Source organism: Pteropus alecto, unplaced genomic scaffold (genome assembly GCF_000325575.1).
Source record: "Pteropus alecto unplaced genomic scaffold, ASM32557v1 scaffold3, whole genome shotgun sequence".
In the NCBI taxonomy this organism is placed as follows: domain Eukaryota; kingdom Metazoa; phylum Chordata; class Mammalia; order Chiroptera; family Pteropodidae; genus Pteropus; species Pteropus alecto.
In genome coordinates, this window is record NW_006442484.1 from 60,777,043 (window position 1) to 60,797,877 (window position 20,835).

At 38.9% G+C, this 20,835-nt stretch overlaps 1 protein-coding gene across 2 annotated transcripts in view; it reads right to left on the reverse strand.

Annotated features, from left to right (window-relative positions):
* Positions 1-20,835, reverse strand: part of ANKRD44 (ankyrin repeat domain 44) — a 178,396-nt gene that overhangs the window by 28,013 nt on the left and 129,548 nt on the right. For both annotated transcript variants that reach the window (XM_025039527.1, XM_025039526.1), the window contains exon 16: positions 6,922-6,993. In XM_025039527.1, the coding sequence (XP_024895295.1) occupies positions 6,922-6,993 (72 nt within the window). The remainder of the gene's footprint in view (positions 1-6,921; positions 6,994-20,835) is intronic.

Below are 20,835 nucleotides of genomic sequence, written 5' to 3' on the forward strand. Positions count from 1 at the left end.
CCCTGGTACAGGGATGTGTCTTCTGAGAGGAAGGGGCACCTCTTGCTAGCCACACGGAGGTATCACCAGGTTCTCAGGCATTTGGCGGGAAAACATGTACCCACATCACAGTTTAATTCACACACAGGTGCTGTGTGACTAGTTGCAGCTCTCAAGGCCATGATCATCTATCTCTACTTCCAAGCCATGATCATCTCTACTCTTTATTTAAAATGTATGCAGAAACTATCTAGTTTTCACTATACCACTATCTTCTTTTTCTAGGATTATGGCAAACGCTTTCCTTCCCAACCTTGCCCCCTGCATTCTATTATTGACACAGCCATCAGATGAAATCTTTTAACACCTAAGCTGGACATATCACCCCTTGATGAAAACAGCCTATAGCTTCTTCCCTCATTGGTAATAAATTCCCAAACTTTCCATGACCATTGAAGCCCTTAAGATTTGGCACCCCTCTACCCTGATCAGCACGCACATATCCCCTCACTTCCTCTGTTCCAGACACACTATCCCCCACTATGGTTAAGTACAAGTATTTCTTCCTCTAGGCCATTTCATCTGTATTTTCTGTTTCTTCTGTATGGAAAGCTCTTTCGCAGAGAGCCACATGGCTTTCCTGGTACCTCTGTTTCAAATAGCACCACATCTGGAGGCTTCCCAGAGTAGCCTCTATAAAATAGCCCTACACCCTACACCTCAACACACTCCAAGACACTCTCCACGCCACTGATTCTGCTTTATTTTATCTGCATAGGGCTTTAAAAAAATTAAATACATTATATTAAAAACAAAGGTAATAAAAAGGTAATAACAAGAAAAAATGTAATTACGCATGGTGATGGATGTTCACTAGACTTATTGTGATCATTTTTTAACATGTTCAAATATAGAATCACCATGCTGCGTGCCTGAAACTAACACAATGCTATATGTCAATTCTATTTCAATTTAAAAAAGAAAAACAAAACAAAACAATAGGTAGTAAATACTCAACACTTATTGATTCATAATTATTTTACTAGACTTTACAATTATCTATGTTCTTGAGGTTATTTACATCTCTTATACCCATTTGGTGGAAATACCTGTTAGAATGTGCTAGTGCACGTGGGTTCATAGCACTTATTTCCACTTGCTATCTGTTTTATATATATCTATTGATTTGCTTTCTATCTATGACTAAAAGCACTTGCTGTGTGTTGTTCACTGCTGTATCCTAGAATCATGTCTGGCACATAGTAGGCACTCAACAATTATCTGATAAATAAATGAATGAATATAATGACTTATTATCATTTATTAGTATTAATGATAGGAATATATTTTTTAAATAGCACCTATTTATTGATGGCACTATGCTGAGCGCTCTAGCATCTCAATTTAATCTCTAAATACATACTTTTTATAGCTGAAAACACCAAAACAAGCAGTGTTAATTGATTTGTCCAAGATCATTTAGTTAGTTAATGAAGAAGTCATGATTTGAATTCAGAATCTGTAACCACTAAAATCTATGCTTTTAGGGAATGTCTTATAATTTTTCCCTGTATTTCCATTGAATTGACCTTAAATGAAATATTTTTGTCTCTATGTGTAATGGCATGGCACAGAGAGTTGAATAACAAATATTGAATCAGAAACTTAAACCCCTTCTCTAGAAGGCTTAACATGGAGGCAAAGTGACTCGAGCAGAGCTATGAAGGAAGAAGATTTAATCTGGGCTAACTTCTAGACTATTGCTCTTTTACCACACACACTGCCTTCCTTGAGGCAGGAAAATAAATTCCTGTATGTCTACTTTTCTGATCTGTATTTGCTATGCAAACCATAACCACATAGGATCGTAAGACTTTAGTCTAATTTAAATTCTGAAGCAATAGGTAACTTGTATTGAACACTTGCTCTGTGTTAGGCAGTACTAGACATGTAGCACCTTATTTCATTGTCACAGCAACCCATGGTTTCAGTACTACTGTTATCCTCATTTTACCCACAAGAAGAAGGACAGAGACATTACCTAGCCCTTCCACATCACACAGCCTCATGAGGTGGAGCTGGGACTCAAAGGCAGACCAGTCGGACCCCAGAGCCAGAGCTGTGGCCTTTTCATGAGCTACTATAGAAAGGGTGCAGCAAAGCCAAACGGTATATGTTTCTTTAACTTTTTATTATAGGAAATTTCAAACTTATGCAAAGAAGATAGGATGGTATTATGAATTGCCATATTCCCATCACCCAGTTTCAGCCATTATCAACTCAGGCTATAGGTGATTTTAAGCCAACTCAGTGCACCTATCCTCTGTAAAGGGCTGTGGTAACAAGAGCACCTACATCAGGGTGTAAATCAGTCTATCTCACTTTACCCTGGGCTTGATTCTGTGGCTCATTTGAAATTTAACTTTGCATAACGCTTCCTCTCGTTTTAAATTGTAGTGGGAATAACTGATTCAGCTTGTGCAGAAATCCTGATTTCACACCACAGGAAGTGACTCCACATGGATAATAGCAGGTTCCGGGTGCTATTTGCATATGTTGTTTCCTTCAGTGCCAGTTACTACTATGACAAAGATAGTAACACTTTAATTTCTGTTGATATGACTTAGCCTCGGAAAATAGAATCAGCAGCTTAAAAATTGCATGTATATCTACAAAGCATGATGGCTAACATATTTAGATTCAATAAAGAGAAGACACATGGGAAAGAGAAAAATCCTCAGGAAGCTTGCGTGGAGGTATCAGCACTGTTCAGAAAAGCAGAGTCACATAAGAGGGCACTTAAGTTAGGTGCAACATAAGAATTTTCCTTCTCTAAAAGACTCCTGCATTTTCTCCTTTAATTCTCAAGACAAGAAATAAATCCATTAGCGTGTGAAAATTAAAGAGGCTTAATATAAAAATAAAACAGTGTAAATCCTGAAATAATTAGAAAAGCTTCAGAATTCCAACGCATATGTTCTTCTATACCAGGTGCTTGAAAATTCTCTTAAAGACAGAATGGTTGAAAGTCCAGATTTTCCTATAGAATCCCTCTTGCTTTTTCCTCTAGTCTAGCTTGAAACTCTTGAATTTAGTATATGGAATACTATACAGAATTGAAGACATACAACTCTGTATACTAGGCTTCATGGGCAATATAGGGGAATAATAAAGGTGACCTTGATTATACAAGAACTTTTATTTACCTTCACATTTTACAGCTTAACCCTATTAAAAAAAACTCCCATATCATACGGAATTCTGTTTTATGGTTAAATGCATGATTTTTGTCTTTAGGCAGTTATATGGTTCTTGGAGCATATAAAAAAATATGATAAAGCTTCAAACTCTAGAATAGATTCAGTTGGTCAGGAAAGGAGACCTTTCGCACGTTAATGGTACATGACGAAAATTGTCTTATTTTTCCTTCTATTCCCATCCTAAACCAGGTGTTTAGTAGGTAATTCCACAAATAACTTCTGAAATAACTAAAGGAGTAAGTAATCACACAAAAGAACAAATATGCTGGTTTAAAAAGGATGTCATATTTTGGCTTTTAATAGATAACTCAGTTTAAGCCTTCACTAGAGGTAGAAAACATTTTAAATTTATTTTACAAAATTCTTTCTAAAAATCTTGTTAGGTAACAAGTGTTTGTAAAACATGATTACTTTCTTTGAACTTTTTAGATTGGAACTGAGGGCAATGAGGAGAAAGAATATGGGATCTCAACAGAATGCATGAAACAATGGGTCCATCTGGAATTCTCGACAGCTGGAGCCTTTCATTTGCATAAACTTGTTCCTTGATTTAATTTTTTCAAGAGTTTGAAATGCTTATGAAATCCACTGGGTTGGTAACCCTGGAGACTTGAATCATTCAGGCAGAAAATGGTAACTCAAGGCAGGTCAGGTATCTTGTGGCAGTCAAGGTTTGAGGGCATCTGGTTCCATTTCATTGCTAGAATACTCTCATCTAAGAAATAATGTGCCTTGGGTTTTTATAAAATTAATTGCTACAGAGGCCCCTGGAGAGGCTGATGGGCATACTTGTATAGTTCTTGAAGCAAATAGTATTTTTTTAAAAAAGTATTAGCATTTAGAGGGCAAGAATAAAATTGTTTTCGAATTAACCCACTGCCATCACTCTGGTCAAAGTCATCATCATCATTGCTGACCTGGCTATCTTGCTTCTGCTTTTGCTCTCTTATAATTTAAACTCAAAACAATCTTTAAAACGAAAGTCATATCATATCATCTGTGTCCTTAAAATTCTCCAAATGGTTTCCTATTTTGCTCAGGATAAAAGTTGAAGTTCTTATAACGGAGTACAAGACCCTCTATGATCTGCCGAAGCCCTCCTCCAACTCCCTGCCCCCTCCGCAACATGTCAGACCTCATCCCTTACCACTGTCCTGCTCCAGCCACAGTGGTTTTCTGGCTTTTCTGGTTACATGCCATGTATGCTCTTATCCCAAGGACTTTGTGCTTCTATCTAGAACACTCTTCTGTCAGATATGAACATGGGTAGTTCTCCAGGTCTCTGTTCAAATGTGAGATTCTACACTATATAAAATGGCACCCCATCTGCCACCTCAATGCTCTCTATCTCACTGATCCCGTTTATAGCACTTGCAACACTTATCACCATCAGTCATGCTTTATATTTACTTGCCTATTGTCTTTTCTAGACTGGAAACTCTACAAGGACAGAGGCTGGGTTTTGTTTATTGCAACATCTCCAGCTCCTAGAACAGAGCTTAGTACATACACGGTCAGTATATGTCAAATGAAAACATAATATTAATGGTAATAATGGTGAAGATGAAGCTAGCTAATTGCACAAATGTGCCAGGCACTATTCTAACTGTTTTATATGCATCACCACATGTCATCCCCGCAATGGCCCTATGATAGAGGTTCTGCTATTCTCCTCATATTGTGGGTGGAGAAGATTGGTGGCTGGGACCTCCTCTCTGTATGTACTTCCTAGGCCCCAGCCAGCTACAGATCTACCAAAGCCCAAGTCTTTCCAATGATATCACACCACCCTGTCTATATATGACTGGGCTTAACAGAGCACCTGGCACACAGTAAGAACTTTTTAAAAATGAGCGGTGACAGAATTTTTGGAAAGTGAGGAAGTCTCTTCTCAGATTAGTAGTAGACTTGGCAATGCAATCAATCCCACTATCAAAGGTTACAAGGATTCTATCTCAGATAACCTTTGAAATAGGCCTCTCTAGGGGCAGCTAGTGCTGTTTTCGAAACTTCAGCTTTGGGGTAACTTCCCCAGGTACAGCAGGTGGTTGGGCAGAGATTTCAGGGAGTAAGTTTTAGAGCAACCTATACTAAAAGTCAACTGGAATGAATTAACTTTACATGTAAGTATCCCACTCTCTATCTACCTTTTCCATTCTAATTCCACCTCCAGGAACAAAGATTTATGCACATTTTAACCTGATTTCAGTGGACTCAAAATGTGTGTGTGGGGGGGGTGGTGGTGCAGTAGATGTGGTGGTGGGTGTGACAGAGGGTGGTGAGCGCGTTGTCAACAGGGGTGCTCGTGAGTAGGTGGGGAGACGGGCAATGGAGGGAGGGCTCCATGCAGTGTGACTGGTTCATCCCAACCCTGTGGGATGACCTTATCCCCTCTCACCTTGCCTGAGTGTTTATGTATGCCCATTAATAAAATGTGGGGGGGTGCAGTAGATGTGGTGGTGGGTGTGACAGAGGGTGGTGAGCGCGTTGTCAACAGGGGTGCTCGTGAGTAGGTGGGGAGACGGGCAATGGAGGGAGGGCTCCATGCAGTGTGACTGGTTCATCCCAACCCTGTGGGATGACCTTATCCCCTCTCACCTTGCCTGAGTGTTTATGTATGCCCATTAATAAAACACTCCTCTGTGCTCTCTAAAACGTCCATCTCAAATTTCATCAGAATGACATTAAAGAAATGCTTATATATGCATGATATTAAGTGAAATGCCATAACAGTTCAACACAGAGACCCAGCCCCTTTCCACTCTTCCCAGCGTCCAGCCTCTGGATATAGCCAAGCACCATCTTTGTGGCTGTGGGCTGAGGGCTTTCAATTTAGCAGCACCTCGGGCAAGTGAATAGCTGTCGCTGGGTATGGCTGACAGTTGGAGAGATTCCTAGGGAACAGCTACTGACTGCTAACCGTTAGCAGGGCATTATCTGAGGTAGAGTGGTGGGTGAGTTCCCAGCTTGGTCCCCCACATGGAGAGTTTAGGGTTCATCACTCTGAGTAGCTGCATTTCCCTGCAATTATTGGGATATGGAGAGAAAGCTGGTGACAGAATAACTCTTCCTCTCCTCCTTCCCAGATCTCACCCAGTATAAGAATCACAGCCTGTGACATCCTCTGAGACCCTGATTTCAAGTCCAGGCAGAAAGAGTAGAGTTGCAGTTATGCATGTGCTCATCCTGCTCTCACAATTTGTGCTTAAATAGCCCATAAGTTTTTAATTGTACTATTAAAAAATCTGGTATTTGATAGGTTGAATACTTGTGTATTGCTGTCTATAAATCTCTTAAATTGAAATGCTTTCTTTGAATTTCTTCAGCTTATTGATTTAACTATTAGATAATAACTTTAAAGATGGTTAAAGGTGTAACAATCATTTATTAAGTGCTCTGTGGTAAAGGCTTTATGCACACTATCGCTTTTTCTTTGCTTCCATTTTACAGATGGGGAAATCACGGCTCAGACAGGGTAAGTAATGTGCCTAAGGCCACAAGTGGGTGCAACTGGGATTGGAACTCCAGGCAGTCTTCTCTCCACAGCCGGCATATTTGCCCAGATACTGTTTTATTATTAGTTCTTACTGCATTACTATGCTTTTATTTTAAGGTAGCCTAGTTTTAGGAATGCTTAGGTTCTTTTTGTAAATAGTAAAGCTGCCCACAGCATCTTACTTACAGCCAAATGGAGTGGACTCTTGGTAGCACCGGAATCTGATTCTTCAAAACCATTGTTGGTTCTTTCCAAAAGCTGTGAAGACAGAAAGAAAACAAGAGTACATAAGTGCAATTTGTAAAAGGAATCCTACTTTATGGATCCTAGTGCTGGCATAGATGAGAAAGAAGGTTTCGGAAATATGCAACTTATCAGCAATATAAGAAATCCGATGTAGCATATCCAAACCAAATATGCTAACTGAACAGTTTGACTTCTAGATCATTTCAGCATTTGCTATTCAAAAAGAACTTTCATACTTGAAAATACGCTCAGCCTCACTAATCTAGAAAAATAATTCATGTTATATCCATTTTTTATTCACCAAATGGGAGCAATGAAAAAATTACAATACCCAGTGTTTATTCCATTATCAAACACACATTTACTGAACACAGTGTTGTAAAAGACATATGAACTTCCTGTTCTCATGGAGCTTACATTCTAGAGAGGAAAAGGATAGTCAAACAAATAAATACACAAATAAGAAAAAATCTGGTACTGATATGTGCTATCATGAAAATAAAATAAGGTGATAAGATATGAAGTGACTGGGAAGTTACTTTACAGCTGATGGTTAGGGAAGGCCTCTCCATGGAGGTGACAGTTAAAATGAGACCTGAATAATAAGAAGAATTAAAGCAAGTAAAGGTGAGGCAGGAGAGTATTCTGGGAGGAGGGAGTAGTCACTGCAAATTCACCAACTGGGGATGAACATGGTGAGTTCAAAGGACAGAAAAGATAGCTTGACCAGGGCATGAGGTTGGCAAGAGTAACAGGAATAATAAGGAGTCTTGGTAAAAAAACAAAACAAAACAAAACAAAACAAAACAAAACAAACAAACAAAAAAACTTGTTAAAACTTTTCTGGGCAAAAAAAAAAAAAACCCACAAATAAAAAGAGAAAGAAAAAAAGAAAAGCTGGAAAATGAGATGTCTATATAGGGGGCTTTGAAAAGCTCCAATATATTTCTTGGAATCTAGAAGTTCACCCACATTCTTAGGTCTGTGCATATAACCACATATACTCAGGAAATAAATGTCACTAAAGGAATTGATTTTAAAAAAATAACACCTTTCTGGGCAATTTGTGCATACATATGACCCTAAGAATTAATTCCCAATAAATATTTACACAGCACACAATGACACATGTAATGTATAAAGAAATTCATTGACTCAACAAATGTTTGATGAATGATCACCAATGTGCCCACACACTGTTCCATGCACCAAGGATTCAATAAATAGTATATTAAGAAATTCATTTTCACACAGGGGGTGAGCAGAAAATAAAAGAAAGAAGGTTAATAGTTAATTAGAAAGTGGTAGGTGCTACGGAGAAAAATAAAACAGAGGAGAGTTTGGAGGGCTGGAGAGGAGGTCAGTTTGCAACTTTAAGTAGGGTGATTAGAGAAGGTCTTATTGAGCAGGTGATGGCCAAGCGAAGTCTTGAGGGTGATGAGAGAGCCTTGTGCATATCTGGGGAAGAGCATTCCAAGCAGAGGGGCTGGCAATTGCCAAGTCCCTTGGGGATAGTTACGCTTAAGAACACCAAGGAGGTGGAAGTGAAGTGAGTAAGAATGACAATGACAGGAAAGAAAATCACAGAGATGGTGGCAGTGGGGGTGGTGGTGTCAGAAAGAGCCTTCTGAGTTGTTGTAAGTAAGGATTTTTTTTTTCTTTTTTTTTTTACTTTTATTCTGAATGAGATGGAATTTCACTGGAGTGTTTTGAGCAGAGGTATGACATGTTCTAACTTTTCGGGAGGGTGCAGAGACTGTGGATGAGCTGGGGCAATAGTCCAAGAGAGGAATAACAGTGGCTTGGATCAGCAGGGAGCAGTGGGGGGATGGAGAGAAGCAGTTGAGCGATGGATATTTTTTGAGATAGAATAAACAGGATTTGCTGATGGACTGAATGTGAATGTAAGAGAAATAAAGAAGTCACAGATGACTCCTGGGATTTTTGTCCTGAGCAAATGGAAGAATGAAGCTTCCACGAACTGAGATGGAGATGACCGTGAGTGGAATATAAATACTGGGAAAGAGCAGAAGTTTGACATGTTTTTAAAGCAGCCAAAAGTACATGTTAACCAGGCAGCTGTTGGATGCATGGATGTAGAGTTCAGGGTATTTAAAGCCATAAGACTGGATGAGATGAGCAAGGGAGTAAAATAAACAGAGAAAAGACACTGAATCTTGGAGCACCCAACATTAACAGATGGAGAGACGAGGAGGAACCAACAAGGAGACTTAGATTGTGAGCTAGAAGGAATACCAGGAGAACATACGGTTCTGGAAACCAAGTGAAGAAGGAGTTTCAATGAGAGAATAAATAGCCACGCCAAAAGTCCTGACAGATCAAGTAAAATGGGGCCTGAGAATTGACCATTGGGTTTAGCAACATGGAGGCTATTAGTGACTCCGCTGGGAGCAGTTTATCAAAATACTATTCATATGAAAAAAAAATAGCAAAAAAAAAGTAATAGCAAAAAATAATAACAATAGCAGTAGGGATGGGTTAAATAAACTGTAGTGGTATATATCACCCCTTATGATAAATTTCCATCTTTATATTGCCTTTAAGTTCTCCTTTGCATATTTATGCATCTCAAAAGACCTCAAATTCAACACCCAAAGCCTTGACGTGTGGTGAATGTGGTGGCGCTCAATGTCCACTCTGGCCTCCTGACTGTTGGGTGTGAGCTGCCCTACACTGCAGAGGTTAGACAGCTAAAAACTACAAGTTCCCAGACTCCCTTGAACTAGGGTTCCAGATGTGATTTAAGTTCTGCCAATTAGATGCCCTAACCTGAAATTTTAGAGACAGAAGTGAGCAGAGGACATCTCTGTGATTTCTAATGGTGAGCACGGTTGTAGAAACTTTTGTTCATTTGTCTTTTAGCTTCCTGTGTACAGGCTACTAGCTCAGTGAGAGTAGAGAAGCAAAGCCAGGGATGTAGGGCACTCATTTTTTTTTTTGCCAGTGCAGATCAAGCAGATGCTGCATGGCTCTAGGGCCAATAGCAGTGGCAGTCACAAGCTTGTCACTTTACGTCAGCTAGGACAATCTGTTTATGGAGCAACCATTCCGGTAGTGGCTTTCTGATTCCCTGTCTCCCTGATCATGGGAAGGGCAGCCATCCAGAAATAAGTTAGGACTTATTGACCTCTTATTGACCTTCCAACAATCTTGAAAACACCTATTTTTAAAAATCTTTTTCAGCTATTTGGCTAGCATGTTTTCTGTTTCCTTCAAATGAAACCTGATTCAAAGAATAATACAGATTATTGTAGAAGTTTTCTTAATGAGGGTGGTGAAGGGGAAATTATACCAGAAAGCAAAATTTTCTAAAATCTACTTTACTCATTTTTTTCCCTGAAAGTTCCAAAGTTGTCAAGTGGAAAAAAGAAAACATTTTAAAACCATATGTGTGGAAAGATACCATTTTCAATTTTTTTTAAAAAAAATATGTATTATCATGACTATATATACAGGGGGAAAAAAAACCAGAAAAACATACTCTAAAATGTTTAACACAATAAGCTGAAAGTGGGATTATAGATTATTTTTATTTTCTTCTTTATCTTTCCTGGTTTGTTTGTTTTTTTTTTTTGCAGTGAATATATACTTTTTATTATCAGAAAAACACCAAAGCTATTTCTATTTGGAACAAAGCTACCAATCTTCCTTTTCATTTAATAGAATAATGTCCACAGACCCCCAGATAGGCCCAGAACTCCTTTCCAGTCAATGCACGTGGAACGAAATGTTTGGATTCTTTGGTAGATCAAATAATGGTCTAAAATTTACTATCTAAAAGCACACAATTTCAAGTTTGCAAATAATAGAATTTGAATAATTACATTGGAAGTATGAGCCATTTTATGTTTGTTTTTATTAGTGTGAGAATAGAATTGGGAACTTAAACAATCTATGGTATGTTGAAATAATGAGAACAAATTTAATTTTAACTTCAAAGCAAGTAATCTTAAAACCAATCTGCCTTACATAGTTGAAATAAAAGTAGCCTTAACTGCTTGAAAAGGCTAGAAAACAGCTGTTCTTTGCTTTGTTTTGCAACATTATCACCTGCAAGACTTCCTGGAATTGACAGTGTGTACACCAAATCCTGTCCTAGAATGAACTTTTAATCAAAGGAACAAAAAGCCATTTCCACCATTATCACAAACATGATGAACAGAGGCAACAAGACAATATACTCTTTATAGCCAGAAATTAGGCATATTCCCTGAACATTAGTTATAGAATATTATTTTCCACATTAGTTATAGAATATTATTTTCCACACATGTACTTTGATCATACAAATAGCATGTGATGTTTTACTTCAATCATTCACCAAATATGTGCTGAATATCTCTGTGCAAGACCCTGAGTCGGAACCAAGACTCAACTATGCAGCGAACAGATATGGTTGCTGACCCAAGAGAGCCTAGAGACTAATGGGGAACCCATAGAAGTAAATGGGTAATGAAATCAGTGAGGCAAGAACTAGGATGCAAGAAGCTATGGGAACACAAACAGGTACCCGATATGACCTTGGGGGTAAGAGAAGACTCCTCTGTAAAGGAAGATCTAGCCTGAGCCCTCGACTATAGGAGTCAGCGAGACAGAGAGAAGAGAATTTCCAGGTAGAAGGAAGAGCGAGTGAGAGCAGTGATTACAACAAATTTGAGACACTTTATGTTCAATAAGACCAGAGTAGCATATAGGGGTGAGAAAAGAATGAGGAGCAAAGATGCTGGAAATGTAGGCAGAAGCTAGGCTGAGTATAGGGTGATCATGTCATTATTGTCCAACCGAGGGCATTTTTGATAGTGATAATTGTGCTGGGACAGCAGCTATAAACCAAGACATCAAATCAGGGTAATCATTCAGAGTCACTGAAGTGCTTTAAGCAGGGAAGAGACATGATCATGATAAGATTCTTGGGGTTCATGAAACTCACTCTGGCTGCAGTGTAGGAAATGAATTGCAGTGGTGCAAGGGGTGGAGACTGCAACCCTAGGAACAGGGAGATGAGTTGGGATATTTCAACTATGGGATTTCTAAATTGTGAATGACTGAGTTGGTAAAAACTGATGGTGGCCTGAACTAAAGAGGCAGTAGAAATGGAAGGAAGTGGGTGTATTCAAGAGCTTCACTCACTCTTTCATTCATTCATTCCACAATTATTTATTGAGCACTGTGCTAGCTGCTGAGGTTTTCAATTCTAAAATGGCCCCTATCCACATGAAACTTATAGTCTAGAAGGTATAATAGACACCATTCATTGATTAAACAGTGGGAGAAAGGGAAAGGATAGAATCAAGGATGATACCCAGTTTTCTAGCTTTGATAACAGGGTGAATGGCGATGCTTTAAGATAAGAAACAAAGAGAAGATGCAAGATCAGGGAAAAGAAAGATGTGTTGAGTTTTAGTGTGAGGTGCTGCTGGGACATTCAAAAGATGTCCAGTGGATAGATGAATATAATGTTAGACGAGAGATCTGGATTAGAGTAATGGGTTTGGGAATCATAAGCAAGAGCTGATATATGAAGCCCCCATCATGGATGAGACTGCTCAGGGAGAATGGGTAGTGAGAGAAGGGAAAAGGGCGTGAAGCCTAAGCCTCAGGAATCCCCAGAATTAAGGGGGCTTCTACCTCTCTGTTCCCTCATCAGAGCCCACTTTACAGATTCTCAGAGAGACTCTCAGAGAGTCTGTAAAGGGGCTCTGATGAGGGAACAGAGAGGTAGAAGGAAAAGACTCTCAGAGAGTCTGTAAAGGGGGCTCTGATGAGGGAACAGAGAGGTAGAAGGAAAACCAGGAGAGCGAGATGATGAAGATGGTGGTGGTGGTGGTGATGGTAAAGGAAGCAATGATTACCATGATATGATGGTAGTAGTGGTGATAAATGATGATAATGATAAAGATTCTCGCTGATAACAGTCAAAAGTTATTAAGCATTTACTATGAGCCAAGCATTCTACTAAGGGTCTTACATGGATCACCTCAGTCTATCCTCAAGTAATCCATTAAGTGATCTGCTCAAGTTCATACACCCCATAAAGGACAGATCAGGGCATTGAACTCAGGTCTAACCCAAAAACCAGGTCATTTACCACACACAACAATGCTGAAACTTTTACCTGATATTTTAAGAAAAGCAGCAGGGATGAGGGTTGAAAACAAGGAGATATTTTTAGTTTCATTTTTGAAGTATATGGGTCTTTTTATGTCTCTGATTTCAACAATTTCCTTTAATCTTTGAGATTTTCTTCTTCATTTCCTAAGGAGTAGTGAGAACTCAGTTACATAGCAGTCACAGGGGACAGAAATTGGAATCTAGCTCCCCTGAGCGGTCCTCTTCCTTCAGTGATTCTTCTTTGTTAGCTAAGAAGACAATGTGAAAAAGTGGGGAGAAAAGCAATTTGCAAATCTTTCAAAACTGACACACTTAGACTTTCTAACTTGACTTTCTAATTTAAAAGTTAGTTCTAAATATATCAAGTCCAAGGGATGAAGCACTGCTCAGATACTCTACTCTGCAGAAATGTCTCAGCAGGGAATATGGGAGCCAGAGAGAGCCAGATAACTCATACCATGACTCATTGCACAAACTCATAATTTAGCCTGTGGTCTGCAGTATTACTGGGAGAAAAAAAAAAAAAAGCATTGTTCTATAGAGATCAACCTCAAACTACCTTGTCAAAATCAGAAATGAAATGTCTCTTTTGAAACATAGTTATAGCTAAGAACACATGCCAAAGAAGCAGCAGTGTAAAAAGCAATGAGTTGTGCACATAAAGCTTATAGTTATAAATCAAAGAATACAATTTTATATGTATAATATAAAGCAAACTCACCATAACTTTCTTTTAAGACTCAGGCTTATCATCAACATTTACACAATCCATGTATTCACATGCTAGTTTTCACACTGAATTTCACTCAAATCTAATGTACACATCTAGTATGTTACCATAGGCTTCTATTGGCCCAATAAAAAATTTACACTCATTTCAAGGATCAACTTGGTCCTCTGCCTAAACAATCTGTTAAAATGGCTGCTCTAAGAAAGCCTTTATCTGGACTACTTAGTCTTACTCCTTGTCATCTCCTAAATCCTAGATTTGCTTCTTTTCTCAATTGATCAATCATTTATGAAGCTTATATGTAGAGCGTAGCACTGCTTGACCTCATCTCCTCCCCTACAACCTCCTCCCACCTTGCATTTGCCAAGGCTCTCTTGGGCGAAAAAACCAGAAGGTGTGGAATTAAAGCCATATACAACCCCACAAACTTGCGAAGATGGGTGCCTGAAGTGAGAATTGAGAGGAGGAAGCAAGGGTGAGAGCAAGCAGACTTTTCAATTGTCTTATCTGTGAAACATGAACTCTCTGGTTCAACCAGGCTGGGGTGGGGTAGAGGGCAGACATGCTCTATAATTTGAGAGGGCCCAAGAAGATGATTGTATTTGAGATTATAACAATTTATAGGACATATTATGAATCTGGAGGGTGTTTCCACAGGATTTGTGGGCTCACACAAAGAACATCTCAAGGTCCTGCATTTAAAAGCCACAAAGGTAATGAAGGCCAAGTTTAAGGCTCTTTCTCTACAAAGTGAAACTGTGATAACAAAATCAAGACTAAATATAAGCTCAATGGTAAGCCAACTGGCCAAGGGGTTAACAAAACAGCAATCTTATCCCAAATTGTGCGGAAGCACATAAATATTACACTTGAACTGAAAACCCCAGTTTTATAAATAGTATAGATTATGACTGGCTATTTAAAAACATAGCAGGAAAAAATTCAGAGACCTCAAGCTGATCTAAACTAGTTTTTAAATGTGCTATTTAAGAAAGCAGAAAGCAAGTATGGTTCAGACTGTGAAAATGGAAACATGTAGCCAGTGGGTCTGTGAGGTCACCCTCTCTTGTTGGTTCTCGTTAGACTCTGACTACATGGCTAGTTTCCACAAGTTAGGAGGGAACCAATCAGAAAATATCCATGGGGACCATGTGAAGGAGGTGCTCTGAGAAAAGGTATAAAAATGGACTTATTTATCTTTTAGCAGTGAGGATAAAGGACATTTATGAGTCCTCAAGACAGTGAAGGGTTGGGAGCAGGCCAAGGCCTCTGGAAAGTTGGCACCTCTGTCAGAAAGTCTATTTTACATTCCAGTTGTCTGTGCTTGAGAATGAAATGGTATTTGGGCAACCTCAAGGCCACCCCTGAGTCAAGTGTGCTGTGACTGGCTCTGGCTCAGTCCAGAAGGGGAGCTGGGTCTGTAGAAGTTTCAGACCACCCATTCTGTGTCAATATGCTCCATTCGGAGGATCCCAGGGGCCCAGGATAGGGCTCAGAGGATCCCACAGATCTTGTAGGCCCACAACTGACGTGTTCTAGGCTACACTGGACCTCAGTGGATCCCGGTGCTTTGGGCCGAGCCCAAAATAAACTAGCTTCTCAGTGATGGCACATCAATAACAGCAGTCACTATCTGTTGCTCATGATTCTGCTCACACCCCTTCACAGCTATTAGAAAAAGCTGTCTTGCCTGAAATTGTTATTAACTACAATTACTGGAAACTCAGTGGTTTCTAGAAATGTATGAATCTAATCTAATTTCTGCCCCTCCCCCACCAATTCCATAAGTAAGAAACCATTAACTTTCTACATTTGTGTAAATCACGGTCTATGCAATTTAAAAGGAGATAACAAAAATTAAGGAGGGTGCTACTAGAAGCTGAGCTAGATTAAGTTTCTATTTCTTCTTGGGAGCTGATTTTGATTACTCTGCTTATCTCCTCCCTCCAGTGTGTATTCAGTGCCTGGTAATTTCCTTGCCAATTAAAAGGCAGAAGAGCCTGTAGTATGTGTAAGGAAGGCTAATGAAACCTGCTGTGAAGATAAAGCCAAATGCAAGATGTAAAATGCATGGTGTTCAAAACTACCTTGCAAGATCCTTGAAAATGTTTATATACTTTGACCCATAAACCTACTTCAGAGACTCTAAAGAAAGTTTAAGCTCAAAGCCATTTAATAGTGAAAGAGTATAAACAACCTACATAGTAAAGAATGCCCAAGTTATGGCTGATCCAATAATTGAACATTATTTAAATTTTAAATGTTTACCAAGAATTCTTAATTTCCATAACATTTATGGGAAAAAAAATCAATGTACAGAATTGCATATTTAACATTATCTCATATATAAAAAATATATATACATGAGGAGATTGGAAGGAAATATAACCAAAAGGCCAATAATGATTGCTTTGGGGTGGTGGGACTATGGGTATTTGATTTGTTTCCACTTTTGTACATATTCTAAACTTTCTACAACAAATATAGATTAGTCTAGCAAAGAATAAAATAAATTTCTATTTAAAAGTGAGGTGGTTGAACCAAATGATTTCCAAGGCCCCTGAGCTACATTCTGCATTGTATCCAGACAAAACTTAAGGGGTCAATGTTTTCATGACCATAAGTATATCTTTATTAAAGCAATAATATCATTCTGGCTAGGATTATTGTTGGTTGAGTGCATTCCTTTAAGGACATTAAATTGCAAATTCGTTAGGGGCAGGTACTACCTATGCCATATAGTAGGCATTCAATAAATGTTTGTTGAATTTAATTTAAATCTGATAAATGACTGAGAGAGCATTCATGGAATTAATTATAGGGTATAACACTTCTGTTTACCTGTTTTGACACTGCGGAACTATCAAAAACATTAGTAGTATCTTACATTTTGAACGGATTTTTTTCCCCTTATAAAAGCAATTTGAATAACATATTTATTGCTACATTTAAAAACCAACTAACCAACCAACCAAACCAACCAGCAAAACAAACAAATAAACAAACCTGACTTTTCACAGAACATGGTCTTGTAAATGAAAAATGCTCTAGGATAAGTGTCTTTCTAAACCATAATGTCAGTTTACTGTTATGAGTCATATAACTCATCATGAGGTGACCCTCTGATATTCTGTCATAAGGAAGTAAAGAACACTAATATCAAATTAAATTTTGATATGATTGATGGACCACACTACAAAGAAGGTCAGGTACTAGTAAAAGAATTCCAAACACATTTTCTGGTTGTACACATCTAAATCAGTCCAGGAAAAGCCAGATTATATGTTTTTGAAATAACAGTATGATTCTTTTCATCCTGTCATACGCATTCCAGATGAGGAAGAGCATTAAGATTAACTCAGAAGAAATAAATCTTTGGGGTTAAGGCACCATGGTTACTGAAAACACAAGGACTGATCAAGGCTGGAAGAAGCCAAAACTGATTACAGAGGGGACACTGAATTTGGTTTCATTTTTTTGTGTGGGTGGTGAGCCAAAATAGAGAAGGAGACAGGATAGAAAACAGATATCTGAAAAGGGTCCCTATGAAAATCTGAGGGAACACAAAACAGGCTGCAGCCACTAGCAAATTCTAGAAGTACCAACCTCAGATACAAAGTATATGCCTTGGTTGCTGATACCAACAGAGCATGCCTTGGGGCACCCTTAACATATCTACAGGGATGTGATTATGAGTGCCGTGGGTCCTCTTGGATCTGGCAACAATTGTTGCAAGGAAATTTCAGTACAACAAAAAACTTTGGCTATTCCCTTGATATTCATAGCAAAGCAATTAGGCTACACCATACCTATTTACTTCCTGAATTTTGCAGGTAATTCAAAAGTTAAGTTCTCTCTTCTATATCAGCAGGGAGTTCAATGTATTGGTGTATTCTATCAGTAGAAGAGGCACCTGATTCTCTTTTGCTTTTTCTCTTTAGATCCCTGTATTGTGTGTGTGTACGCGCATGAGAGAGAGAGAGAGAGAGAGAGAGAGAATGAGAGAGAAAGGACAGGGGAGAGGAAGACAAAAGCAAAAGTTCTGTGTTAATTAACTGTTAACATACATTGGTAACGTAAGTTTAGGAAAAAGAGTAAGAGAGATAAATATCAAGCGGTACTATGGCAGTGAGGATAATTCTGTGTCCTTTTAAAATCATATTGAGGCATTGTTTTAACAGGTCCACCAAAGGATCAATTTTTAGTATAATGTTAATTAAGGACTCAGTCTCTATGAACTTACATGTTAACTTGTAGATTTGCTTCCAGCAGCAGAGATACACATTATTTCTGTGTGGGAGAAAAGATAAGTCCAGAGCTTATAAGCTCATTGCCCTTTAGGACACTAACCTACCTTAGTTTTGTATCTAACCCAGCCATCTTATTCTAATATTACTTCATTAAGGTGCCTATAAATGCTCTATTCCTCAAATGCTCCTTAAATTAGGTTTAGCATGAGTTCCACCATTACTTAATAAGTTAAAAACAATCTTCAATACACATTGTTCTTTTTGTACGAGTCTTGTTTAAATTTTTTGAGACGTATACGTTGACATCACCCATCAACTTCAATCAACTCAAGCCCTCAGAAGGCTTAATACCTTCAGAAACGCCTATAACAGTCTCTTCCCCTCAGTGTTGTTCCACAATTGACTTTTTTTTTTTTTTTAACTTTTATTAGCATTTGTTTGATGCTGAATTTACTCCCAGGCCATAAGTTTTTGTTTCTTCAGTTTCTCCCGGGATCTTTTTCTTCTGTGCAACCTCCTCTTCCAGCTTAGGAACAATCTGCTCTTTTTCAGTGAGGATCCTCTCAGTGTGGCAAGGGGAGCTCATGTAGGGGTTAATCCTCCCACGAGCTCTGTCAGCTCTGTGCCACATCGTGGAAGCTCTGTTCACCTTGGACGTGCTCAATGACTAGAGAATCTCCATCCAAACTCTTACATTCAGCATCGTTCTCTGCATTTTTAAGCACATGCAGTAACAGTTTTTTTGGGCCACCGACCCTGCATCCAATCTCACTTTTGGCCTGAAGTTGGCACACCCACCAACTCCACAACTGCAATGACAGAATGGCACACATTGCTTCTGTGAAGAGACATCCTTCAGATACTTGGTGGCTTTTTAGACATGCATGCCCTCAATGGCCTGAGCAGCTTCATGGGTGCTCTTCAAATGAACACAAAGATTTGAATCTCTTGATTTGCATGATTTTGTGGGATTTTCTGGGTCAAGTGAATAGTGAACCATTTTCAGAAGTCACCTCAGGCCGCTTACAGGAAGAGCCACAATTGACTCTCTTCGTGGGAACACTGAGAGAACTTGAGAAGGTGCCTTCCTCTCCTTCCAAAGGAACTCGTGCAGGCGGGGCAAACAGAGCTTTGCTATCCCAAGATTAGAAAATCAATCTCACTGGATTTCCAATGAACTCTTCTCAGGCTCTGAGACTGAGGAATCACGGGCTCCCCTCCCCACTTCAGGTGTCTGCTCTATCCAGAGAATCATGGTAATGGCCAAGAACTTTTCATATGGCTTGAAGGCTTTATGGCCTGTGCGTGCTCATTTTTCTCCCAGTAACCAACAGGAGTTGCCAGATATCAGCACTGCTTCTCTTCTCACCATCATTCTAAGGGAGGAGGTCTGCCTTAGAGTGCTAAGTTCATTCAGCACACTTCAGCGGGAACGCACAGCGCACCATCTCTTCTCTTTCTGGCCTCCTTCCTTATTTAGAATTCTTGGTAGAACTGAAGGGAACCTCACTCCAGCCAGACACCTATAGCACTTAAATCTCAGATCACCTGCAGCGCAAGAGGCAGACCCCGCCCTCTTCCCTCATCTCACCTCACTTAAAAATAAATCTCACTGCCAGAGAAAATGAAATATACAATAAAGCACAAATCGCTTAATACTGAAAGAAAGAGAAAACTAATTTTGTTTAAGCGAAATGAGATAATTCAAAGATTTGTTTTTCTCAAAGCTCATAAATTCCATTTCATTAAATCATGTTTTCATTTATGTAAGATGATTGTTATGTCACAGTTATTTTATTGGTACAGAAATTATGAAAATATAAAACAAATATGTTTTTAGATTTTAAAAAGATAAAACATTACAAAAAAATCTTTAATGTGATACTCCAAAGCCTGTTTTTTCATGAGCCTATTTAAAAGATATTTTCTTCTATTGGTCTTCTCATTGTAGATCCACCTTAGCCACACTCTACCCTTGATAACTATGCCTTTCCTTAATTGAAGGGGTTGCTGGGAGCCAGTTTGCAGCCCAGCATGATGGGCCATCCATCCATGCCAGTCTGACTCCTGTTATCTTGTCCTTTGGCTATTATTGAACAAGAAATGTCAACCCCTTGCCCCCAGAGCAGCCAGCATTCTTGGGAGAGAAGGAAGGATACCATCCATAGGACTCAATTCCTATTTCTTCCAATTTCATCCTCTCTTTCCACAGCTTTTTCCTCCACTACCAAAACAAACAACAAAACAAAAAACAAAACAAAACAAAACAAAAACCACTTTCCAGCCTCCAGGGCACAAATGTAAATAATGACCAATCTCTTCAGGGAACACAGACATCCTGCTTCTTAACCCCACCACAATACAAAATATAATTTGCCATCACAAACCCAAAGAGCCCATAGATAACTCATGAATTTTAATCAGTTTGAAAATCAGGTCCTAAACCATTGTATCTCCCTTTTAGTTTCAGAAACCCAGCAATTCTAAAAGTTAGTCATGTTCAGCTGATGGCAAGAATGAAGCATCTTCAGCAAATAGTGTCCATCATTTAAAATACACTACATTTTGTGAATCTGGGCCACCAAGATATAAATGGAGCCATTTCATTCACGGTATTCACAGGCTCTTATTTCAACAATTTGGGAGTGTCTCTGCCTCCTTTCCCATCTGTTGTTTGTCTTTTCTTTCTAGCTGTTAATTAGCTCTTTGAACAGAAGGTGTGAGAGGCGGGGGTATTTAATT